This window comes from Tiliqua scincoides, chromosome 8 (assembly GCF_035046505.1).
Source record: "Tiliqua scincoides isolate rTilSci1 chromosome 8, rTilSci1.hap2, whole genome shotgun sequence".
Lineage (NCBI taxonomy): Eukaryota > Metazoa > Chordata > Lepidosauria > Squamata > Scincidae > Tiliqua > Tiliqua scincoides.
In genome coordinates, this window is record NC_089828.1 from 8,544,719 (window position 1) to 8,570,219 (window position 25,501).

General features: G+C 50.0%; 1 protein-coding gene across 3 annotated transcripts; it reads left to right on the top strand.

Annotated features, from left to right (window-relative positions):
* On the top strand, positions 1-25,048 carry PAQR5 (progestin and adipoQ receptor family member 5). Of its 3 annotated transcripts, none has more exons than XM_066635676.1 (9): positions 1-125; positions 11,069-11,301; positions 13,689-13,816; positions 14,623-14,828; positions 15,477-15,603; positions 16,654-16,698; positions 18,152-18,248; positions 20,612-20,753; positions 22,965-25,048. In XM_066635676.1, the coding sequence occupies exons 2-9, from the start codon at positions 11,242-11,244 to the stop codon at positions 23,210-23,212; spliced, it is 1,053 nt and encodes a 350-aa protein (XP_066491773.1). In that variant the 5' UTR covers positions 1-125; positions 11,069-11,241; the 3' UTR covers positions 23,213-25,048. The 3 variants fall into 3 exon arrangements, with proteins under 3 accessions (XP_066491773.1, XP_066491774.1, XP_066491775.1); XM_066635677.1 differs by having other exon boundaries at positions 15,513-15,603; XM_066635678.1 differs by lacking the exon at positions 16,654-16,698.
* The last annotated feature ends 453 nt before the right edge of the window (positions 25,049-25,501 follow it).

Sequence of the window (25,501 nt, forward strand, 5' to 3'; positions counted from 1 at the left end):
GGGGCCGCTGAAGCCTACCTGGGCTGGCAAAGCTGTCATTCCTGGGTGGGTGGGGCAGGCTGGCCTTCCCCCTGCAGGAAGGGCCTGGGCCAGGAGCCAGCAGGGGACACTCCAGAAGATGGCAGGTAACACCTGGTAAACTGCCTGCAGTCAGAGCATTGCTCTTGCGGGGGGGGGGGAGGGGGGGGTGTGGTGAGGGAGGGAGGGACTGTGTGGTCACCACAACAATGGGAGCACAAGGTAATGGTACTTGTTTCACTGCCTCTGCTCCCAGCTCTCGCTCCTGTAAAATGGGCATGTGTTTCCTCCAAGAGTGCTGAGAGATGTTGAGCGTCTGTCTGGTTCAGACTTTAACAGCCGTGCTTCAGCAAATGCACAAAGTGGGGCTAAAAGCAGGTGTCGGTGTCAGACAGGGAGCAGGGCAGGAGGTCATTTCAGGGATACTAAAATACGCCACCATGCTTAGCCGGGACATGAAGTGTGGCTGCATCCGCTGAATGTGCTCCTTTGATTTGGGAGGACCCGAAGGGCAGCTGGATTGCACTACAGCAGCTCCCACTTAGCAGGAGTACCTAGAGTGTGGGAGGAGCGCCTGGTGGCCGGTAGTGCCTTTCTGCCTGCAGGTGGATGGTGGCTGAACTCCTGTGCCGGCTTTCCCTGTGGAAGCCTGTGCTTCGAAGCAGTTGTTGATGGGCATCTGTGTGTTTGCATGAATTCCCTTCTCAGTCAAAGAAGAGTTCTGTGCGGTCGCCACAACAATGGTGCAGCTGGAGCAGAGAGGGGCAGTGCTGTTTCACTGCCTAGCCCGCTTGAGGGAGTCCAGCATGTTTTTGAGGCCAATTTGAAGGCAGAGTGCCTTGCCCAACACCAAACCACCCTTGGCCTGTCCCAAAAGAAAGTGCTGAGCAACAGCGCCACCTGAAGCTTGTAAAAGGAAATGGTTCCAATGCTACTGCAGCACAATCAGGCCAGAGGCACATGCGTGGTCTCACTTTTCCTGTGGACACCTGCCCCATTTGCAGGAGGCTGGACCTGCACATGGAAAATGATGATGCTTAGGAGCAGCTGGAGATGGGGCTGAATGATCTGTGAAATCCCTCACCATTGGATGTAGGAAGCTGCTTTCCACTGGTCCAAGGAGCGCCAGAGTTCTAGAGAGAAGTCTTCCCAGAACTAACTGCTGCCTGAGATTGGGAGCTGTGGCCTTTCTACATGCAATGCTGTCTCCCAAGCTACTCTGCCAGTCTTTGACCTCTCTCAAGCCGTAATCTCACCATCTATGCTGCATGGGAAGTGCCTCTGGGCAGGAGATACACCATATTTGCTTGCGCAGTGCAGCCGTCACAGGTCTATCTCTTCTTGTATTGCTGGAAATGCAGTGCTTCAACAGTCTGTCAGGGACTCAAGAGCTGTTGACACACAGATGCATGAACTAGGCTGATGAGCTGCATCTTCCGTGATCCTGAACCATCTTCAAGCCACCCATTTGTCTGGTCAGTTGCTTCTCACTGGCCACTAAAAGTTGCAACAATATGTGCTTAGAAAAGAATTTTAATATTTTTTTCTCTTTGAATGTTTCAGTGTTGGCTGTTCAAGAGAGGTAACTCACTTGGATTCAGGGACTTATTCCCAGATAAGTGTGTGTAGGATTGCAGCCTGAGCCACCTTGAGGCATTGGCAAGAAGGCAGAATATGAATGTCCAACTCAGGACACAATCCTAACCCTTTATGTCAGTGCTTTCCAGCTCTGACATAAGGGCAATGCAGCTCTGAGGTAAGGGAACAAACATTCCCTTAGTTTGAGGAGGCCTCTGTGAGTGACACCTAACTGCAGGATGCAGCACATGTCCCACTGGCACCTCTTATGCCAGTGCTGGAAAGCAATGACATAAGGGGTTAGGATTGTGGCCTCATTAAACTCTAGGAGAGAGGAGGGCCATGGGAGGGAGGTTTGGGGAGATTTCTTTCTAGACAGCTTTATAAGTGGGTGCTTGTGGGCTGGGCAGGCCTTCACCTGTCCTTCCTTCCAGCACCATACATGTCACATGGGCTGGCTAATGCAATAGGAGTGTGGCTGACCCTTGTGCTCAAAAGCCCTGCACCTCCGCTGCCCACCTTGCATAGCCAGCTCAGGGTAGTTCTGGGAAAGGTGCAATGGTGCTGCTGCCGGGAGGAGAGCAGGTCCCTGTCAGTTCAGCTTGGTCTGGTCCAGGCCAGCCTGGCTGAGAAAATGCAATGAACTTCAGCAGTGCTTGCAGCGCTCTTGCTCTGGAGGTGAATGATTGATGGAGCCTGCTGTTTATGGCTTTCCGGCCATGGAGAGGAAGTGGAGCAGGCGGAGGAGGCTCAAGATCAAATGTATTGGGCAGCCTCGGAGAGGTCATCTTAGGTGCCACCTCAAGTTCAGAAACGTGGATTCATAACTTCTTTATGCCTTAAAACAATCACACTCTTGTGCATGCTGGGGCTAGGGAGGCATCAAGATGTGGTAGAGTATCTTGTGGTTACCCTATCAACAGCAGAAGATGGCAAGCAGAATAAGCAGATAAGCAGCAAACTTTGTTTTCTAAATCATTTTTTCTCTGAGATTGCAGAATCTGAATTTTTCTGGTGCCAAATGTTTGTTGCTTGAAATGTATTGCCTCACTGTAAGGGACTGAGGCAGCTTATGGGCAACGACAACTTTGAAAATCAACAACTGGAGCATCAGAATGGAAAATAGTGTAACCGGGCCACCCGATGAAGTATTTTTTTTGGCAAAACGGAAGCAAGAGGGCACACGGCAGAGTGGAGACTGGAGGGAGCCACCACTGAGAAGGCTCTCACGTCTTGCCACTTGTCAAATCTCCAAAGGGTGGTGTGTGTGAGAGAGGCTTCCCATAGGGTGGTATGGGGTGGGTGGATGTGTGGAAAAGAGGAAGCTGCTTTATACTGTCAGGCCCTTAGAACAGCCTGGTTGCTGAATCGGGCCTGAGGGGACATCCTGCCTCCCAAAGTGGCACACAAGCAGGAGAGAAAGGCAGCCTCCTCTCCCACTGCTGAGCCCCTGCAACTTGCTAATAGAGCCACCTGGTTCCATATCAGCAGTGCTGACTGACGGATGCTCTCTGGAGCCTGAGGCAGAGACAGACCTTTCCCAGCCCCATCTGGGTATGAAGCCAGGGCTGTTCGGAACATGGAGCAGGCACCTTGGCCCTACTCTGTACGAGGGGATTTTTCGTGGCCCTGTTGATAAACCTGCCACATGAAGCTGCTGGTGTGTGGCCCCTGACTCTCTGCTCTGTACCCCACATGCACTGGCAGTGGGAAGCAGCTGGGTGTCCAGCAGCTGGGAGTCAAGCCACACAGGCACCAAAAGAAGCCTTGAGTAGCTCCAAAAGGACAGTTCCTCGGTCGTCAGACTCTCAGCCAAGTCTAGGCACAACACATCACAGCCTTGGGCCAGAGCAGCAGCCTGATCCAGCCTAAAAGTGTCATTGAGTCAACCCTCCAGGAAACCGGAATGCTGCGAGTCAAACAGGTTGGACAGCACTCTGAGAAACAGCTAGAGAACTCAAAGTAAGTTCAAAACATTGTGGCTGTATGACCCATAAACAGATGTTACTTCTGGGGGGGGGCTTGTGGGAGGAGTCCATCACTCAGAGGCACAGCACCTGCACTGTAGAGGGAAGATCCCGGGTTCATTTCCTTGCAGTAGCCCAAGTCGGGGGGGGGGGCTTAGCCTGAAATCCCAGCAATCTGCTGCTAGTCAGTGCAGACCAGGCTGAGCTCAACAGATCAGGGCCTGAGCCAGGGCAGGCAACGTCATCCGCTTACATGTGAGCGGTAGTAAATTCAAGCTGGAAAAGGTAAATGGAAAATCCTTGAGAAAACCCGATTGAACAGATCAAATTAATGGGGAGGGCCATTAAGCATTTCAGTTACACATCTGTGAAGAGGGGGAAGCAAGGGCTTGATGGGATTCTGACGTTCATTTACGGACTGATCAGAAGAGCTTGTAGGCAGGCAATTGGGAATGGCTGAAATAATTCTGAGCAGTGCTGTGGAAGATGCTGGGCTGCTCTCCTTGGGCTGTGGTCTCCTGGGAAAGCAGAGAAAAGTGACTTTCTTGTGACTGACATCAACCCTTGTTGCACTGGTAGCTTCTAGTGGATTTGTGTTGAGTCTCATTGATCCAGATTGACTTGGCTGTTCTACTCTAATTGAATCCAACCAACATTGCAGACCAGGCGCCCTTAAATGAGCAAGGGGATTAATTTGTGCAACATGCAGCATGGGGAAGCCACCATGGAGGCCCACAAGCCAGCCACACGTTGCATCTGAGCAGTTCAATGGAGACATGGAGGACAGACAAATGTCTACTGCCTGGCTCCTACTAAGTGAGGGGGCCTAAAATGCCTGCACACACCTCTTCCCCAGTTCCAATTTGGAACGAACATGCCACATGGAGCATGTTTTTAAGCATGTTTACTCAAAAATAAGTTCAGTGGGGCTTGCTCTCTGGTAAATGTGCTTAGGATCACAGCCTTCAGTAGGCTCATGGCTGGGTACTGAGGAAATCAGCTGTAGAGAAGGGGGGATTGTAGTCATTGCAGTGTGTCTGCAGGATGAGAGAGGCTGCCCCATTCTGCTTTCTGGTACAATTCTGACAGGTCCCAAGGGGCCCTGGTTGTCCTTTGCACGAAGGCAGCCTCGCCTGAGCACAACTGGTGTCTAGCAAAAGAAACAAAGGTTGTGTTCTTGCTGGTTGACAAATAATTCCTTCAAATATTGGGAGTGACTTTGCGAAGTCATCTGCCCCGCCCTTTGTTCCTGCCTTCTAAAACAACAATTTGCCTGCTTTTGTGGAACAAACCCAGCTGGTTTCCAGTTCTGAACTGGAAATACTTGCCTTTCCACTGTTGCTTCCCTGAGGAGCTGCTGCTCTGAAGACAGGCAGCTGCTTGACGGGCTGAAGGGACCTTCCCGTCACTGGCTTGTGCAGATTGCAGGCTCTTTCAGTAAAGCCCTCTAGAGATTCCCTCTAAAGGAGGCCAACAAACCAAGACTTGGGTGTCCTTCCAGGGGAACCTGCTGAAGGGGTGTGCCTGCTGCCCACCCTTTTCAGTAGGAAAAGGGGGCTTTTCCTGCAGCCTGGCAAGAGCACCCCTCCCACCTTTGCTGAGCTAGGGATCAGGGGCAGGGAAGAGGCCCTTGTGCCTAGCAAGAGGGACACTCCAGCAGCGAGTGTGAAGAGTGACCACAGCTACTCTCCTGGCCTCAGACAGAGTTAAGTGGCAGCAGACAGCTGTTGCCACCATGAGGAGCTGCACCAGGAATGCTCCCCACCTCATCCCACACTCGCGCACGCCCCTGGCATATGTTAGGGAGAGCAGATGAGCAGACAGGTCCATGAGGAATGGCTGCTGCCTCCTCCTGCCTGACAGGGCTCATTTGTGCGCAGTCCCCTTCCACACAACTCTTCAGGGTGCCACAGGTCCCCTCCTCTTCTCCACCCACTTGCTCTTGGCTTCTCATGGAAGGACTTCCAGGAGCCTCTCCCTGTGGCCCAGCTCCTGCTGACTCTGCCCTCATATCATCGAGGGACAGGCAGGCATGTCAGGGTCAGCTGCACACTGAATAGGGTGGGGGCTGCAGCCTCAGGTGCTCTGCATGTGGCTCAAGAACACTTTTCCTCCTTCCCTTAGCATTTCAGTGGAGTCACCACAGGCAGAAAAGTTTCTTTTGTAGCAAAATTGGCTGCCCACCTTGGAAAGGTCTCCGGCTGCCATTTTAGGATGCCCGCTTGCTCCTCACACTGACGTCAAGCTGGGCTTGCAACAGTTCCAAGAAAGAGACTCGGCCAGGCTCTGGCCAAGTTTGCAACACCTGGACATTTCCACTTGCTCTGATTTGCTGTGCCGGTGCCCACCAAGTCTGAGGAAAGCATGCCAGTGCTGCATGCTTGGAGGAGAGAGTTGGCTTCCAGGTGCTTCTTCAGGTTGACACTGGGAGGCAGCGTGTGGCCAGGTCCTTCCTCTTGGCACAGGGCAGCTGCTAGTCTCATTTGAGGGGACAAACTCTGCCCAGGTGGTCATTCAGGGAAGCCAGCCTGCCTCTTGTGGGATGTCTGAGGAGACTTTGGGCTGCAGCCCTGCAGAAACCAGGAATCCAGGTGTTCCTTGACCCATTCAAGACAAAGTGGGCTAGGAAGAGCTCTGGCAGAAAGCCTTGCAGTAGCAGTCAAAGCCCACCAGTGCCTGCTCTTCCTTGTTCACTGGTAGGTCTCTTGCACTCAGAACAGCTGCACAACAGGCAGAAGTGCAAGCAGGGACTTTTTCCTTGCATTGCTCCATTTCTAGCAACCATCAGATGCACTGAAACCCCACTTCAGTCTCCTCCCTGCCTCCTACTCCCTATAGGCTTGACAGTGGAATCACACACACACACACACACACACATATGCCCGGGTGGAAGGGTGTCACGATGACAGCATGTGCATTTGGGCATGGCCAAAGCAATCAATGTGCATGGGGCGCAGGGCTAGCGTTGAAAGCCACCTGCAGCCTTCAAGGGGGTGGGCTGGTTCTGAGTGCACGGAGAGCAGCTGTGCTGCTTGCCAGGTCACTTCTGTCCAAGGGCACTCCTCTGTTCTTAGACAGTAAGAACATGAACAGTCCTGCTGGGTTGCAACCAAATGAGCAGAGAAATTGCTTCCAGCCCCCAAGCAAAGGACCTGCTGACAGGAAGTGGTGGTGGTGCAAGCGCATTCCTTTGTCAATCCTAGAAAAACATTATTTTATGTGCAGCCGAGAGCAACCCATCCTTGGCCCTTCCTTTCCTGACTCATCCAGCTATTTAATATCACCCCCCCCCCCGGAAGAGATTGCTAAAGGCCTGACTTGTGAAAATGGTGTTGGCCTTGTTGTGCAATTTGACAGAGAGCCTGCTAGTTCCATGCAGTGGCAGCTATGCATGAAGTAGCAGGAGCGCCTTCCCCTTAACAAGGCTGAGCCCTTCCTCATTCTAGCCTTTGCCTGCTCCATGCACATGGGGAGATGGGCAGAGGAGCAAGGCTGTGCCATTGGAGGGGGGCATCCCCTTGATGGCCCAGGTGATTCTGGGGGTGTGACTCTCAGATTTGCACAGTACTGGCTGTTTCTGGGGTGCTATTGATGGTTGTCGCCCAACAGAAGGTACAAGTGACTGCTTCATTTTCTTGGGGGAATTTACATAACACTGTGAATTGCTAACCTTCTGGGTCCTGTTTGCCTGTGAGCTGCCTTCATTGTCCAATGGAAATGTGCCCACGGGTCCATTTTCTTGTTCTCAGAAGAGCACTGTCCTTGTTACAGACTGAAGGAACTCTACACATCCTTAGAGGTCCTAAGCCATAAACCTCTGCTGGAAGTGGGGGAAGCTGGCAACAATGGTACCCATATGCAGAGCTGGCCCATCAGTGAAGATAAATAAGGTGGTTGCCACAGGCGGCACACCCACCTTCATCCACATGCTTGCCTCTGAGTTGGAAAAGAGGGAGTGGGACAGAGTGGCAGAGAGTGGTGGGCTGGAGATGTTCCTTCTTCAATCCTCCACTCTCCTCCACGCTTCCTGTTCTGCTCCATTCCCCTCATCCAATCCAGGGAGTGGAAAGAGCAGAGGCCGACACTTCACTACAGAAGGCTGGCATGATTTGCAGCCGGCCAAGGGGCTCCCTTCTCACCTGCTGCCATAGCTCAGGCTGCCCCAAGCCGTGTGCCTGCTTCCCCACTTGCTCTCTGCTCCAGGCGCGCCCCCCCCTCCAGTCCGCCTGCTTCCTTGCAACTGTGCCACCCCTGCTTCCTCGGTCCGTGTTTCCCTGCCTGAGTGCTGGTGCTGGGTTTCTAAGGACACCATGTCCTGCTGCCCATCCTCTCTCCCCACCCACCTATTGCACCAGAAGATGTCTCAGTTCTTTGGGAAGGTTTTCTCTTTCTCTTTTCAGCCGCCCAGAAACTGCTGGCATTGAGGGCAAGTGGGTAAGTGTGCGAGAGTAAGAATTATATTGCATTCTTATGCCTCTTCCTGGCATGCCCTCTTCTCTCACCTGTAGCCTTGCCTTTTGCCTCAGTTCATGTCAGTCCACTGGGTTGCCTCGTGAGCTTCTGCGTGTGGTCTTGGCACTTGCAATCAGACACACACCCCCCCCCCCGTGTGCATATTATGTGTGCCTTGGAACTCAGCCAATGACAGGAGAGGGTGATCAGCAACCAATAACCATGCTGTCTGAACAGGACCTCCATGTTCAGTGGCAGTCTATCACTGGACACCAGTTCCTGGAGTAGCAGAAGAATCCTATATCTAAATCCCAGATGCTGGAAACAAGCAATGGACGAGCTTCATGCTTGCTTGTGGGTTTCCTGGAAGCATCGGACTGGTGAATGTGGAAAGGGGCAGGCATTGGATGGACCACTCTGGGGGACCCAAGATGGCTGTTCCTACATTCAAGCAGTAGTCCAAGGACCTCTTGCCTGTCCTGGGGCTCAAGTCTGGCATGCAGGGCTTGCTCAGGATATTTGGGGGCCTGCAGCTGACGGAAAGTGCTGCTCCTTCCCCCCATTAACTACCACCTCTGGCCCAAGCCCCTGCCTCCACCTAGAGTGGGAGCCTCCCCAGAGTTGTGCTGTGTTTTCTCCTTCTCTCTGTTTGCTTCTCAGGCCCCAGAGGGACAGCTTTGGACCCAAGTTTAATGGCTGAATAACACTCCACCATTGCGTGCCACATGGGGCCAAGTTGTGAAAAGTTACTCATTAACGCCACCAGTGTTTGCCCAGAATCCTGAGTCTTCCTGCAGGTGCCTCCTGCCTCATGAGCCCCGGCCATCTACTCGGGGCTGGGGCTAGAGCCTCACCTCTGTGGGGAAGGGCAGCAGGCAGGGCAGGCCCCCCCCCCCCAGACAAGTGCTGGAGGCTGCACACCCGCCCGGCAGAAACATTATCTTCCGGCACAAACTCCACTCGCTGCTTCTGAGGTGGGTGTGGCTGCACGTCTTGTAAAATTCCTTCTGCTGGGTGGCCAGAGCTGGAGCACACCCTGCTGCCTGGAGCTCAGAGCTGGGGAAGGCAGCCAAGGAGCCCTCCATACAGGTCTACCAGGGAGCAAACCTCTGCGGTTGCCTCCCGCAGCAGGAAAGGTATGTGTGACTCGGACAAAAGGGGAAGTGGGGGCAGCCCTGGATGTGAAGGGGGGAGGGGGGCTGTTTGGGCTGGGGAGGCTCCTCTGCCAGTCTTGCTGCTACCTGTGTGCCAGGGAGAAAAGCTACTGCTCTCCCAACTTCTGGCTGGTTCCCCCCTGCAATTTGGGAGTAATGTTAAAGACAGACCAACTGGCAACGCAGGCAAAGAGAGATTAGGGTGACCTCTCTCCTGCTGTGGGCCACCAACCTGTTTCTTGACAGCTGCAGCCCTTTCAGGGCTGAGACGTGCAGGTGGTTCATGCAGGGCTGACTCCTTAAAACAACAGCTGTGCGATGCACAGCAGGGCTGACTCTGGTTTGCTGGTGGCCCCAGGGCAAAGCCCTGTACTGGGCCCCCATGCTGCTCTCCTACTTGTCCCTCCAGGCACACTGAGTGCTCTTCCTGCCACAGGTGCTGAGGGGTCAGTCTGGCCAGGTGGACCCTCAGAGGAGCAAAGACACTCAGCCAGGGCCTGCCCCAGCTGACCTCTCTTGCTGGCCTGATGCCAGGATGGAGACACCTGCATTTGCGCAAGTCACACATGGGCCCGTTTCATCCAACCTCCTAGAAGCACTTAAATGTTCAAGGACCACTGAAACACCAGGCATCACCTTCTGTACTGGTAGAGCCAACCCTGAGTATTGGTCGGCCTATTATGGCCATCATGTTGAGACAGGATGGAAACCTGCTCCCAACGGCCAAATTTCAGGGCAGCTGGAGGCTCTGCTGCTGACCTGACCTCAGCAAAGACTCTGCTGATGCATGGCTGCAATGCCTCAGGTCCTGGTGCTGGTGAGTGGGAAAGAAGCAGGCCCTTGTCAAACAGAGCAGACCAGGGTGATCACAGGCAGTGAAAAGGTGTGCCAGGTGCCGCAGGTCCTCTTCTGCCTTGCAAAATCATTCTGGGCTGAATCAACACCTTCCTTCTTCTAGGGTCACTTCTGCAAGGGGCTTGCAGCCAGAATCTGAACCCAGCCAGAATCTCCTGGCTGGGTTCAGTAGGAACTGTACAGGGTCAGCCTAGCGATGGGGCTGCCTGAAGCAGCCATTTGGAGTGGCTAGTCGGCAGGAGTGGTAAACAGACATGGGATGCCCCAGGCCCCACCTCTGCCTGGTGGGCAGACCACCCCTCCATCCTCCAAGCCACTAGAATCAGCTCCTTGATCCTCCTGCTGCTTGCTGAGAGTGACTGGGGAAAGAACTGGGGCAGCAGCAGCCCATCTCTTCCTCCAGCGCTGCTGGAGACTGGGTGGGGATTGGTGTGCTGCCAGCACCTCCTTGCTGCCCCTCACCCATCTGGCTGTTTAGGAAAGCAAAGAGAGGGGTTTGTGGTGACCTGGAGCCCATCCCCTGTTCTTGAGCTCTAGAGCAGCCCCCTTCTTCTATGCCATCCTGCTTGAAGATGGTATGAGTTGAGGGTGCTGGCAGATGACTTTACGCTGTGGAGCATTCTGGAATAGTCTCCAGCACCTGCAGCCTGAGCTGGTCACTGGTCCCCTCTGGACTCTCACACCCTCCTTCTGCTGCATGTAGACCTGGCAGCTCAGCTGCAGACAAAACCCATCATTTTTCTGAAACAGCACATGCCCGTGTCTGGCTCCTGCCACTTCCTCTGTGGCTTGAGCAGGAGAGCTTCCTGTGGATTTGTCTTCCCTGGTGTGGAGCAGCTGGGGCACGTCCTGTACACAACAGAATAGTTGTTGGGTTCAGCTGAACCCAGCGTAGCCCTCAGAACTTCCCTTGCAGAGGAGTCTGTTGGCCAAGGCCCAGTGCTCTGTGTGTTGCACTCCTATGGCAACATTGCTGCTGACAATTGTTTGAGCTTGCTCTCTCTCTCTCTCTCTCTCTCTCTCTCTCTCTCTCTCTCTCTCCAGTGCAAGAAACGCCTCCAGGCCTTGGCAGCAAGTGGGGAGGCATTTTGAGGCAGAAGGCAGGGCAAGCCTGAACCAAAGCATCGATGGAGGCTTAAGCAAAACCCATCTCTCTGCAGCAGCCACATTCAACACAAGAAACTCTCCAGCCAACTGGCCCCGCTCAGACTCCAAACATGCACACCATGCTCAGCCTGAAGCTCCCCCAGCTCCTCAACACGCATCAAGTTCCCAAAGTAAGTGAGCAACACTCTCAAGGGTCCAACTCCAATGCCAAGAGGTTAGCCAGTGTCTTGCTTCCATCAAAGCTGCCCAGGAGGCACTTGTCACAGGGAAGCCACAGCCCCAAGCCCTGCCTTCATGGGGTTTGTCTTCCTCCACCGCTCACCTGCCAACTTCCTTTGAACACATGGAAAAGGTCTACCCTGCCCAATACTGAAAGGGCTCATGCTGTGCAAGCTGAAGGGCGGCTTTCATGCCAGCCCCCTGGCTGTTGGGATCACCATCCTTCTTTCGCTCACTTTTTACAGTGTCCTGATGTGATACCATTGTCTGGGGTTTTCAAGGTTGCCCTCCTGTCCTTTTAATTTCAGGACTTCCTCTTTGCAAGTTCAGCTCTTGTTATTGCTTCCTTTGATCCCAGGTGGGTGATTGGAGAGTAAGTGCAATACAAGGTGCTTTTTTTTTTTTGCCTCTGAAGACCTAATGGCTTTGGACCAAGGTGCCTCAAGGATGGCCTCTCCCTAGTTTATATGGTGGAGCCCTCCTGCACATTTCATTGCCTTCAAAGATTTAACTGGTGGTGACAGGCAAGAGGGCATTTTCGGTGGTGGCATCCAGTGTGTTGAACTCCTTGCCTCAAGAAGATAGATAGATTCTGTGTGTGTGTGTGTTGTGATGGCATCAAAAAAGCATTCTACTGTAGTTACATTGCTTTTTGTGATCTCTTTGTGGTTGCTCCTGTTGTTGGTTTTTGTTGTTGTGTTTGCTGATGATTGTTTTTGTTACGTTTTTAATTGAAACTCACTTTGGCCACTTTCACTTTTGGAGAGGAAAAAGGGGATGGACATTTGTATAGTTTAATAAATTGGCATCTGAATACCCTATGTGCAATTCGATCCATGTCTGCTCTGGTGTGGTGAGTAAATGAAGGTTCTCAATTACTTTTTTAAAAAATTATTTTTCTAATAGAGAGATTAATAAATAAAAGGGGGGGGGAAGTGAGGGAAAAATCACTCATTAAAGGCTCTCTTCCCAGCAGGAATAGAAACTCATATAGGGCAATTCAGAGAAGCTGTCTACGAAGCAATTATTTAGTTGTCCCCCAACCAGGATTATTGGAATCAATAAAATGGGCTGAACCTGTCAGCAATACGCTTTTATTTGAAGTTTCTAGGAAACGTTGCTGAATAAAACTTACTTGGGAGTAGACACTATAGAAAGATCCTAGGAAAGATCCTTCCTAGGGGAAGGGCACTGCTTGATAACATGATGCTCCATTCCAGGGGGGAACTCAACACTGGAGGAAGTGTGAAAGATGGGAGGGCGATATGCTAGAGCAACTCCTCTCTGCCACACTTCTGTTTTTGGAATCCAGGGAGCAGGAGAAGGAGGAGTGATGAAGACCAGCAGCAGAGTTCTCCTACAATTGGTTGACTGAGGCAACGGCTTCAGTAGGCCTCCCTGATGGGCCAGACCTGTATTTGACTTTGTGGAACTAATGAAGTGATCCTGCGGCCCATAAAAGTACTGGCTGCAAGACACACACTCCTTGTTCAGGTGCCCTTGTGCCGCAAGCCTCTCTGCTGGTTTTGGATACATCCGGCTTCCAGAACGATCCTTAGAAAGGAGGTGCTGAGTGCCTCACTGTAGTCTACAAGTGGCAGCCAAATGAGTGAGAACAAGAGGAGATGCAGCCTCTGAGGGCTGGCAGAAGCCTTGGCCTGAGAGGTCTTGAGAATGTCAAGGCTAGAAGCAAGTCTTCAGTCGCAGGACAATTGCTGAGTCTTGGGCAAGGCCACTTTGTATTCCCCTACTGGGGAAAAAAACCAACCCCCCAAACCCATAATGCTTTAGTGGTTTGTACTGTTGAGTGAGAAAAGGGATCATTGAGCTAAGCAAATGGAAGGACTTGTTACTGGTCTGCACGGTTAAACATTTGTTTTTTTTACTCAACCTGTAGGCTTCTATTAATTATATCTACAAGTGGCCTTTGTGTACGAGACCCCAGCATCCAGAGGAGTCCAGAGCTTTTCTCTTTGCGATTCTTGAAAGTCAGTTCACCTGTGTGCATTCCTTGCTTGTGTCTGAACTTTTTGCCTTCTATTCTAAGCTCCATAATTGTGGTGGTGGAGACACCTGGTGGACATTTGTTAAGCAACAAAAATCCAAACAGGTGCTTCGGAACATCTGGTTTGACAAACTCTAGTTTATTTCCCTTGGTCACTTTTAACCAGCTGCAGAGGTGATGTGGGCTATTGGTCTCTCCAAATCCTGTTCAGGTTCACACAGCAAGCATCATGGAACTTGTGGTGTTCTCCTTCCAGAGTAGCTCAGCAAAATGCAAACTATATTGATTCTGAGCAATTCAATTCCTCTGCCATTATTTATCCTTCTTTTGCAGGTTTTCCAAGAGCAGGGCATTCTTTTTGGGTACCGACACCCAAGGAGTTCTGCAGCAGACTGCCTCTGCAGTGTCTTCCAAATGACAAATGAAACTGTGAATATATGGACACACTTTATGGCTGCCTGGTGTGTGAATATGTATATATTGTGTGTGTGTGTGTGTGTGTGTGTGTGTGTGTGTGTGTGTGTGTGTGTGTGTGTGTGTGACACAGAGAGAGAGAGAGAGAGAGAGAGAGAGAGAGATTTAAACACAAATCTGTATTTTCCAGTATTTCTTACCTCTCTTGGCTTTTGACGCATGCCAGGTTACCAACTTTGACTGAAGCAATTCTTGGATATTAATATGACCTTTTCCAACATGATGTTGAAATCTCCAGAACATCATGTCTGTTCACCTGGAGATTACTGCTGATGCTTGGAGACTCCAAGCCAATTCCAGAGGGAGGGCTGCCCTACATTTGGGGCTCTGCCTACAGGCATTTGAGTAGCAAACTTCCTTGGGTTTTCCCAGATGTTAACTCTCCCACCCACTCTAGGCCTGACTCTTCCTGACTCTTATGTAAGGACAAGTGTAACCTTATTTCAGGAGCAGGAGAGTGGCCCTTCTCCTGCTTTAGAAACTAGAGGAAGGGAAGCATCCAAAGGTTTATGGCACAGTTTTTGCTGTAGGAAAGGAGGGGAGCTTTGCTGGGATTTGACCCCTTTCTGAAACGCCTCTTCCTCCTCACCAAAGCTCCAAATTGCCACCTCCCTTGCAACTGCCTTTACCTCTCAAGGATGTCTAGCTCGGATCTCTAATGCTGGTGGCCTTGTACAGCATAGGCAGTCCTGTGTCTCCAGGCATAGAATCTTGTCCCCGAAGAGGCCAATGGGAGGTGGTAGACAAAGGAGGCTGCTGTGGCCAGGAGCTGACTCAATGCTTTACATTCCAGGTACTTCCTGTGGAAGCTGCTGGCCTTGCTCTATGCCCTGGATGTATGGAACGACCCCTTCGCCTGGCCTCTCCTCGCCTATGCAGTGACCTGCTGCATCTACCCACTGACATCCAGCATCGCTCACACCTTCAGCACCATGTCCAGCCGCGCCAGGCACATCTGCTACTTCTTTGATTACGGCGCTCTGACCTTATACAGCCTCGGTGAGGATGCAAGTAGCGCACTGCTGTCCACACACGGGTGCCACCTCTGTGGCAGGAATGTTGTATTTTCATAACACTCCAATGGCACAATTTTTTCACTAGGAAAACATGCATTTTCCTTGCAGACAGCGCCACATCTGTGGCTGTGAGTGCTCTGTGAAATACCGTTGTGGCCATGGGCATTTTAGGTGTGTATTTGAGACCACCTGTGCTGACATCCCAGAAGAAGTGCTGTTCATATGGTGTTAAAGGGAAACGTGCCCCCTTGGAAGGATCTTGGACATCCCACATGGCTGGCCTCCCTCCTTCCTTGGACTGTGCGGTCCAGCTTCCCAGTCAGGATATGCGCAGGGCTGGCCAGTGTTCAAAAGCAAAGCCTGAGTTGGTTTTCACACTGACAGCTGTGCTGCGTTTTCTCACTGGACAGGAAGACTCATCAGGAGAATAGTTTTTCTTTTTTACAAATGTGCTCTCTTAGCCTGTCTGTCCTGTGGGGGCTCCTGGGCTTGAGTGGGAAACACCTTGAGTGGGAAACACATCTACAGTTCAGGTTCTCTGGGTTAGTCGGAATCTGAAATGTGGAGTCACCGTGACTCTAACGTGGGTCATCTGACAAGATTCTGGGGTGGGGCTCTTGTCTCCCCCCAGGCTCTGCAGTTGCTTACTCTGCCTATGTGTTCCCAGAGGACTGGGTGGGCAGCACCTTTCACCAGAACTACATCTTCGTCGCTGTGCTCAACACCGTGATCAGCACCACCCTTTCCTGCTACTCCAGGTATTGTTGTCTCCCTTCCCCACATGCTCACATGTCCCTAACTGGAGAATTGCAGCATATTGTACGGTGGGGCAGAATGACCCAAGCCAGACAAGAGCAGGAGAGCAACCGTTTCACAAAACACACAACCTCGTTTAGCAGTTGTGGCCTTACTGCTTGTGTAAAACCATCAATGTTGTGGTATTTTACGGAGCTTCATGTGTGTGGGTTTATGGATGACTAGAGGGAAAGTGGTAGTTAAACCTAAGAAACTCGGTGTTTGGGCTGGGCAACGTCTGGGCTTCTCTCTCCTCTTTCAAGGAGGGCTTAGTGGCCCACAGACAGAGGTTCCAGGTTGAATCCTTGGCTGCCTCTTCAGTTAAGGCCCTTTCCTGGTTGGGATCTTGCACAGCCTCTGCCAGTCAGGAAAAAATGGGCATTAAGGACATGATTCTGTCAAAGGCAGGCTCCTTTGTGCCTACCTGCCTTTCACAACTTAGGGCCCAATCTTATCCAACTTTCCAGCACTGGTGCAGCAGCAGTGCAGCCCCAAGGTAAGGCAACAAATGTTCCCATTTCTTGAGGAGGCCTCTGTGATTGCCTCCCCAACACAGGATGCAGTACACACCCCACTGGCACAGCTGCACCGGCACTGGAAAATTGGATAGGATTGGGCCCTTAGATGTTCACGTGGTGGTGGGGGTCTGGCATTCAAATGAAATCTGGGGATGCTGAAGGTGGGCATGTGTGCCAGGTGACCAGAGAGGGAATGCCTGTACTTGTTCCCTGCTATGCATGCAGGCTGAAGCGGGGAGAGGTTTTATCCAATCCAGCTCTGAGCAGAGCCATTTACAAAGGGACAGGGCTGTGAACAGTCAGAGAAATGAACTGGAATTAATCATATTAAATAATAATCATCCACCCATGTGAACATGGCTTGCTGTGTAACCTGAGGAGGCCACAAGAAAGACAACCTCTTTTTTAATTTTTTTTTTGGGGGGGGGCAGGGGGGTTGGTCAGATATGTTGTTTCTCCCTCCAAGCTTTTGAACTTATTGTATGTAACCAACAGGCTCGGCCTTCCCTATATCCATTATAACAGCAGCATCATAGAAAGGTAACGCAGGCATCCTCTCCATGTTCCTAGAATGTGTCCATACTCTAGAGTTGGTTGCATGAGCTGCAAATCAAAGTGGTGATTTCCCTTGATTAATGACACTTGGTGATCACGGCATAACCCCTCCCCCCATCCACACAAGTACTTAATTGGGAACAAATCAGACAATACCAAGCTACGCATCTAACTAATGATCACAGCATTGATTGCAGGAGAGAATGGTTGGCAACCTTCAGTCTCAAAAGACTATGGTATAAGCCTACAGTACCCGGTATTCCCAGGCGAATATTGGCAGGTATTTAACATTGCAAAAGTACGAAGTTCTGATCTTCACACTTTTGAACAGAACTGTCTGTGTCCTTTCCAGTCCTCACCTTCCCAGAGCTGCTTTTCACACATTTGTTTTCCATGCATTTCTCTTCCCCCACCTGTCCAAATAAATCGCTCTTGATTAGATGGTTCAAAAGTCACATATTGGAGGACCAGCCGATCTGAACTGCTGTTAAAAAGTCAATTTAGGGTGGACATGAAAGTTGCTGACTGTGGAAATTTTAAGGAAATCTTACAGCACCCAAAGAGGGAGCTGCAAGTCTCTTCAAGATGCTGGTGTGGTGCAGATGGGAAAAAACAACAACTGCCCAACGTTTCAATTTCTTTTATTCCAGTTCCCAGCATTTCAGCTGGCCTCTGATGTTTCCTTGGCTTTCTAAATTCAAGTCAGTTCTGCTGAACAAAGATTTCAGAACAGTCTGATCCACAACCAACACAAATGTTTTAAAAGAAGCTTTTATGCAGGACATGGTAGAGGAGCCCATGCCTATACTGTGTGGGCCTGGCTGTAATTCAGCGGACTGGTGCCAAGGCACCGCCTTAGGCCAACTTAGATTCTAACTAGGAATTTGGGGCCCGCCTTAAACACTACATTATGTAATCAAAGAAACTTTGATTTAGTCATCATGTTTTTAATCTTGGCTAATCTTGGGAAGAGGATGGGCTCTTTGTTAAAACAGAAATAAACTGCAACTGTTCCCTCTGGGCAATAGGGCCAGACCTGCCTCCACATGCAGCAGGGCAAAGTGGCAGAGTTCCCAGGTGGTAAAACAGGCTCTGTCATCCACATCACAATGCTGGTGGTGGGTCATCTTTAGGAATACTCTTGTGGACAGAAACTGTGCACACCTGAGTAGCAAGGTGGGCAAGAACTTTTCTTCCTGGTTTTATTGCAACAGAGAGGCGTTCAGGTAGGAGTGCCCTTCCAAAGGCTATCCCCTGCCTGATACGATATAACCTATTTCATAAAGTCATTCTGCTGCATAGGCAGACTGGGATTGATATAATAAGATATCGGAAACCTTGCTAATGTGAGGCAAAACCACCAACCACCACAAATGTTCTTAGAGTAAAAATTGTATACTTTGCTAGTTCGCTGTATTAAAAAAAATTTTTTTTTCAGGTTCTCAGAAATGGAGCGACCCAGGTTCAGCAAAGTCACCCGCACAATGGCCTTTGCATATCCATATGTGTATGACAGCATCCCTCTCTTCTACAGGGTATGGATCTATAAATCTATACATTTTTTGCCCAGTTTGTTATGTTTGCATTCTTGTTGGCAAATGGTTGCAATATTGGTTGTGTTTTCAGGACTGAAACCAGGAGTGCTTCCTACTGAGGAGCCGATTCTATGCCACCTGAGACAATGTGCTCACAGCAAAAATCATTGATTTTCAACCATGGAGCCCAATCCAGAGTGTACATGTGCGCTAAGATCTGGTGACTGTGGGCTTCCCTGTTCATTCTCTAGGGCAGCGGTTTTCAACTGCTGTGACGTGGCACACTGGTGTGCTGTGAGGCTGCCTCAGGTGTGCTGCAGGATCAGAGGAGGCAGGCAGCAGCTGCGTGCCGCGTGCAGGAGAAGCAGCTGCTTTGAGCCTCCTGCGGCAGGCAGCACAAGCAAGGGAGCAGCCAGGGAAGGGGCTGGTCACACACAGCAGCTGAAGAGTCCACTTGGAGCTTGCTCCTGCTACTGAGCACGACTCAGGCTGCAACCTGATCCTCACTTGCCTGGGAGTAAGCCCCGTTGGCTACTATGGAGCTTACTTCTGGGTAGACATGCATAGGGTTGGGCACAAAGGAGGTTATTGCCTGCCTGCATGCTGACTGGCCAACCAGAGAAGCCTGGAGGAGCCAGGAGGTGGGGGCTGCGAAGTGAGTGAGAAGAGGGAGCCAGAAGTGGGCATGAGTCTGCTGAGGCCCCCAACCTCAGGTTTCAGGGTCTCTGAAAGTCCCTTTTCCTGGCCAGTTTGCCTGCAACTCCCCAAAGCAACCCTCCCTGCACTTTGGGGCTTTTAGAGGAAGGGCGCTGGGCCACAATCCTATCTACACTTTCCTGGGAGTAATTGACTATAATGGAGCTTACTTCTGAGCAGGCATAATAATAATAATAATAATTAATAATAACTTTATTTTTACCCCGCCTTTCTCCCCAAAGGGACTCAAGGTGGCTTACAACAGGTTAAAACAGATTAAAAACATAATTTAAAAACAGATAAAAGCATATTAACACATATAAAAACAGTAGTCTGATAAAAAGTAGTCAGGTAAAAAGAGCATAGAGCAGCAAGTCATAAAAGAATCAGGCCTGTAACCAAGTATTTAAAAAATATTAAAAGATGTTAAAAAGGCTGAGAACTCAGAAGGCTTGTCTAAACAGAAGGGTCTTCAGGCCTCACCGAAAAGTCTCAAGAGGGAGCCATTCTTAAGTCAAGGGGAAGGGAATTCCATAGTGTTGGTGCCACTACTGAGAAGGCCCTATTTCTTGCCGCCGCCCCACGTACCTCCTTAGGCAGCGGCACTTGTAAAAAGGCCTTCTCTGATGACCTAAGTGGACGAGCCGGATTGTACGGGAGTAGGTGATCTCTAAGATACCCTGGCCAAGAGCAGTATAGGGCTTTAAAGGTCAAAACCAGCACCTTGAATTGGGCCCGGAAACGAATGGGCAGCCAATGCAGCTGCTGGAGAAGCAGACCTACAGAGTCAAACCACCTACCTTCAGTAACTACACGGGCCGCCGCATTCTGCACTAGTTGCAGTTTCCGAACCGTCTTCAAGGGCAGCCCCACATAGAGCACGTTACAATAATCTAACCTCCATGTCACCTTGGCATGGATCACCATGGCCAGGTCTGCACAATTCTAGTACGGCCACAGCTGGCGCACCAGTCGAAGCTGACCGAATGCATAGGATTGGGCTTTTGGTTGCACTCTTTTTTCTCAAATACGCAAGCAGGCAATTGGCCCTTCTCTCTCCTCTTCTCCCCCACCCCACCCCCTTCCCCAGGAATATTCCCACCCCCAAAAAAATCTCACAGTCACAGTTAGCAACTCTCTTACTGTCCCTCCCCTCACTTGTCCGCAACTTCCAAAGATACAGAATCACTGCCTCACATTCTCTCTCTCTCTCCCCCACCTCCAGTTTAATCCTGCACTTGTTTCAATCATGTCTCCTCACTGCCCCTCACCCACTATGTGATCAACCTGCCCTGTCTTTGACAATACTTTCTGGCACTTTTGATAAGAATTTGAACATAGGATTTTTCCTCCTTTTCAGAAACCACGTATGCTTCCCTCTCCATGCTTCTTGTCAATTTTTTTTATCATGTAATGATTTAATTGTATTAATTTTATTAATTCAAGATCAACTGTAATGTAGTAATGTAAGTAAACAACTGGTAGTGTGCCTTGACAATTTTAGTGCCTTGTCAGTGTGCCGCGAGCTGAAAAAGGTTGAAAATGGCTGCTCTAGGGGGAGCGAGAGGAATTCCTGGTGTGGGTGGACTGGATGGGGAGCTCCTTGGTATCTGCCTTTCTCTCCCCTGGCAATGACGCCTGAACCTTTTTCCCTTTCTGTGCCACAGCTTTACTCGTGTACAGCAAGGGCCTGCACGGAGAACGCCTTCTCAATCCACTGTCTGCACATAGTCTTTGCCTGGCTGACCTGCTTCCTTTTTACTACACACCTGCCAGAGCGGCTGGCACCTGGACACTTTGATTATTTCGGTGAGAGCAAAATAGGTCACTCTTCTCATTGTGGCACATGCCACTGAAATGGAGGCTGCACAGCACGAGAGTTATGCACACTGCAAGAATCCTGCTGGGCTGAGCAAAGGATATTCTAGTCCAGCCTGTGGTTTCCCATAGTGGCCAAGCCGACACTGAAAGCAACTGCAGTCTCCTGCCCTTTGCCCTCTGATAACTGATACTCAGAGGCAGCCACTGGACATGAGGTGCCTGGTAATGAGCATGGCCAGGAGCCAAAGACGGAACCCTCCTCTTCCTCTGTATAAGTGCCCAATTCCCATCTAAACGAGTGGCCATCACCTCAACTTGTGGCAGGGAATCCTGAAATCCAGTGTGAGAAGGTGGTCTTTCTCCTGCCCACTGGCTTCATTGGCTCTACTGTTATGAGCAAAGGGCTGGGGGAAAGATGACATACACCTTTATTTCTACAGTGTTACCAACCCTGCTCTTTCACATGCACATGTGTGTCCTATACGTGTCAGGCACACACATTAACTGAAATTGAACCAAACTGGGGGAATTATTGGAGCCAGAGATGAAATCCAGGAATGTCTGACAATCTGGGGGCCATTGACATGGATGAGTGGCGCAAACAACACTGCAGTGTCTTAAAATTAGGCTACCAGTAACCATGACACTGAGCTCCTTTGTTGTTGTTGTTGTTGTAAAGGTAGTTTATTAAAGAATATAGGCAAATGGGAAAAGGCACATTGACTTTGCTTAAAAGAGTAGTTACAACATTTTATATGGTTATAGGTAGAAAAGATACTTGCAAATAGCTGCGTTTGGACAGCAGGAGTTAGCTGGAGAAGGTGACTGAATGAGGGTGGACTAATATGTCTTTTCTCAGGAAAGAAGGCAATTTAATAGGCAGCTGTGAAATAATAGAGGTTTTTTGGAGGCAGGCGGGGGGTGGGGAGAGTACCAATCCTTATTCTGCTGGGCAGATCTTAGAGTACAAAATCCTGTCTAAGCAGCAAGGGCAGGGCTGCACAATTTCTGGTTTTAGGAGAGAGAAATGCAATGATGAAGCTAGAAAGGTAGCTCATCTGAGGGTGAGGCCAGCTACCAGGGCAAGAGGGTTCAGCAAGAGGCTTCCTGAGTGTAGGACAGTGTTGCCAAGCAAAAATGTGGAGTCTTTCAGTAGGAAAGTGCCACCAAAAATGGAGAAGGCTTCTGTAGAGAAAGAAGCTCCAAAAACAAGCAGCAAGGACACTCCTAGAGAGTTTAGGAGTGACAAAGTTCTGCTTCCAGAGCAGAATAGTTGGAGAACTTCTCATAAAGGAAAAAGAAACGTTTCTCAGTGGACAGAGAAGCTGGCGGCATACCCAAAGATAAGCTCCTAAGGTTTCCTGAACTTGATTGAGTGTGCCCTTCTAGGAGCACACACAGGTCTGATTGCTCGCTAGTTGGAGATGTTCCAGGGGGACAAAAGACATGGCAGGGTGTGCACTACACCCAGTATAGGATATACTTCTTGGCCTAGGAGTATGAAAACATTGTCCAGGTGGTCTGGTCACTGGTCAACTGAAATGTAATTGAAAATGGAGGACTTATAATGCACAGCAATTTTGTTGGAACACCCAAATTTGCAAGACCCTGGCAGGAAAGCAGGCATAAAGATATCCCACAGGCTCCAACCTTTAATGGTCCTCAATTAGCATGATTTCTCCTAAGAGTTCAACCTGATCTCACTATTTGCATGCAAAATCCTGCAGGATTGCCAGTCAGAAACCAAAATGGAGTTAGTTTGGACTGCACCCATGTTGGTAGAAGGTGTTCATAGCAACACCAAGCTTGATGAATTGCAGCAGAACCTGGTAACGTGGAAACAGAAGGAAGCCTGTTACCTTGAGTAGATCTAAGATGGGAATACAGCTATTGTGATAAATAGTCACTGATGGACCGCTTCCGTGATGGGGTCACTCATCTGCTGTGAGATACAGGAAGCTGGACTAGATGGGCCTATGGCCTGATCCAGAGGGGCTGTTCTTATGTTCTTATGAATCTGTCAAGTTCCTCTAGGAACTTCCCTGCCCCAGCCACTGCTCACAAGAATATGGGAGCTGTGTAGAAAACAGTCATGCTCCATTCTGTTCAACAGGGCTGGGGCAGAAGAGACTCTCAAAGGAAGTTGCCTGTTCCACTGGAAGCATTCCTTGACATCCAACATTTGTTGTTTTCTTGCAGGGCACAGCCACCAGCTCTTCCACATTTGTGGGATCACTGGGACATACTTTCAAATGGAAGCTCTTCTTGTGGACATGACAGACCGACGTGAGCTGCTGCTGGCCTCCTTGCCAGCTCCTTCCTTCACTCAGACATTTGGGTCAGTGCTGGTCTCCACCATCATCGGCCTCGTCATCATTGCTGCTTTCTCAATGACTCTCTATTCTTTGCCAAAATGTTCCAGGAAAAGAAGCAAACAAAGGGACTAAATATTTTTTAGAAATACAACTAAGTATGCTTTTGTTAATACCAAAGGAGCAACACCTGCAGCTATGTTTCTGCTTTGACAAAGCAGACAAAGAAACTACTGTTTCTGCTTTGTCAAAGGCATGGTGAATACCCGTTGAGAAGTGACAATCAAGGGATTTCTGTAATGAGTGAGATTTTGTATTACAGTTCTTCCATCTACGCTTTGAAGACAGACACCATTTGGGATACGGCTTTTAAATTGTTTGTTTTGGTTTAATTATTTAGAACACATTACAATAGCGGCAAGTCTGGAAAACTTTGATAACACAGCCATTGAGGTTTACAGTGACAATAACTTTGCTATCGATGTGCCTTGTAATTGACAAAACAGAAATCCCAGGTCTCCTTCCATGCAAAAGAGATTCCTGCAGCATCAAAGCAGATTCACTCCTTTTCAGAAGCTTGAGATGATGTCCTATTTCTTCAGCACAATCTCACTACATATGCCATGGATGTCACTCATTTCATATAGTGGGCCGATCAGCTTTTATGGCACCTGATGAGGGCCAGAAGTGACATCACTAAGCATTAAGTAGATGATGACCAGAAATAAGCACTTTAATCTCACAAACCAGTGTTTCTCAAACTGTGGGTTGGGAGCCACCAGGTGGGTCACAAGTCAGTTTCAGGTGGGTCCCCATTCATTTCAAAATTTATTTTTAATATATGAGACTTGATGCTCCCATGGTATGTGACAGCAGTTGGGGAAATGTTACAGACCTGTACTTTGAACAGGCTACTCTCTATATGCTTTTAACAATGATAGTAAATGGGCCTTACTCCTGGGTAAGTGTGGGTAGGATTGCAGCCTAGGATTGTTAAAATGTTCCTGCTTGATGATGTCACTTCCAGTCATGACATCACTTCTGGTGGGTCCTGACAGATTCTCATTCTAAAAAGTGGGTCCCCGTGGTAAATGTGTGAGAACCACTGTCATAAACTAACTAGCTGCCAAAGACAAAAGAGAAAATGGGCAGATGTTGATCATGTTTTCAGGATATTGGGAGAGCCTGATTATCACACAGGCCACCCTTTCAGAGGCGCTGCTTCTGCCACAGCATCACTTCACAGCTCAAAAGCTGAGAGGTGCTTTGCGAAGTGATGCCTCCTCAGAAGTGCCATTGCTGAAGGGGCAACCTTGGTGATAACTGAGTTCTCCCAGCACATCAGCAGCATCGCCCTCTCTCATCCTCTTGGTCTGCACCTTCCCCTGTAGCATTCCTTGTCTTCTGAGGTCTCCTTCCGTCTTTTCCTCCTGGAGCCTTGGCTGGAGCAGTGCTGCTTAAAGGGCAGTGCTGGGAGAGCCCAATTATCACAGACCACCCTTTCAGCAGCATTGTTTCATAGCTCAGCAGCACTCTACCAAGTGACACCTCAGCAGAAGTGGCAGCCCATGTAATAATTAGCACCTCCTCCTTTCCCATTGTGTTTCCTGCCTTCTGAGGCATCCTTCCATCTTTTCCTTCCAGAGCCTTGGCAGGGGCAGTGCTGCTTAACCCATTTCTGCCCAGCCCACAGGTGTACACATTTGATCCCTGTTGCATATAAGCAACTTGGGCAGAAATGGCTTAAACAGCAGTGGGTGAACCCAAATATCACATAAAGAGCTTGCGGAGGGGGAGCGCATCTGGCCTTATGCTTGTCACCCCTGGTCTATACCTTCCCATGCAGGAATTTGTAATGAAATGCTATTTGGTTTCCTGAAACTTGTATAGAAAACTGTATTTTTGTAAATACCTCCTTGGAGGCTATTGTCATACAAGCACTTTTTGGTAACAATAAACACAGTTGTGGGATGTGTGTGTGTCTGGACTCAGCATGTCTCCATGTTTTTAGTGAACTAGCAGTGACTACATCCAAGATTTGGTTCTTGGCTGCAGCTCCTACCAAGAACATGTGGTGGGTGGGTGGGTAGGGAGGCAGAGCCTCCCCGGCGGCTTCCTTTGGAAAGTGCTGCTGCTGCTGCAGGAGGTGTGCAAGCACTCTCAACCCACGCTTTGCCTGCAGCTGGCACTTTCAAAAGGAGTGGGGGGGAGGCTCTGCCTCACTCTGCCTCCCCACCCCACCCACCCACCCACTGCATGTCCTTGGCCCTTACAGGCTGCCAGGGCCCTCCATTCAATCCACTGAGGGGTGTGCCCTGGCTGTCTTTCACCCAGGCTGTAGGGCAAAAAAAAGCCACACATGTGCAGCTTAGAGACTTGCAGGACAGCAGGCAGCTACAGCCTGCACCTGCCTGCTGTCCTAGA

Bases quoted from the DNA above. Each gene is read 5' to 3' on its own strand.
- PAQR5 (XM_066635676.1), top strand. From the start codon at position 11,242: ATGCACACCATGCTCAGCCTGAAGCTCCCCCAGCTCCTCAACACGCAT. The intron at 13,817-14,622 runs GTGTGTGAATAT...TTTACATTCCAG, and splicing joins ACACACTTTATGGCTGCCTG to GTACTTCCTGTGGAAGCTGC. The intron at 18,249-20,611 runs GTATGGATCTAT...TCTGTGCCACAG, and splicing joins GCATCCCTCTCTTCTACAGG to CTTTACTCGTGTACAGCAAG.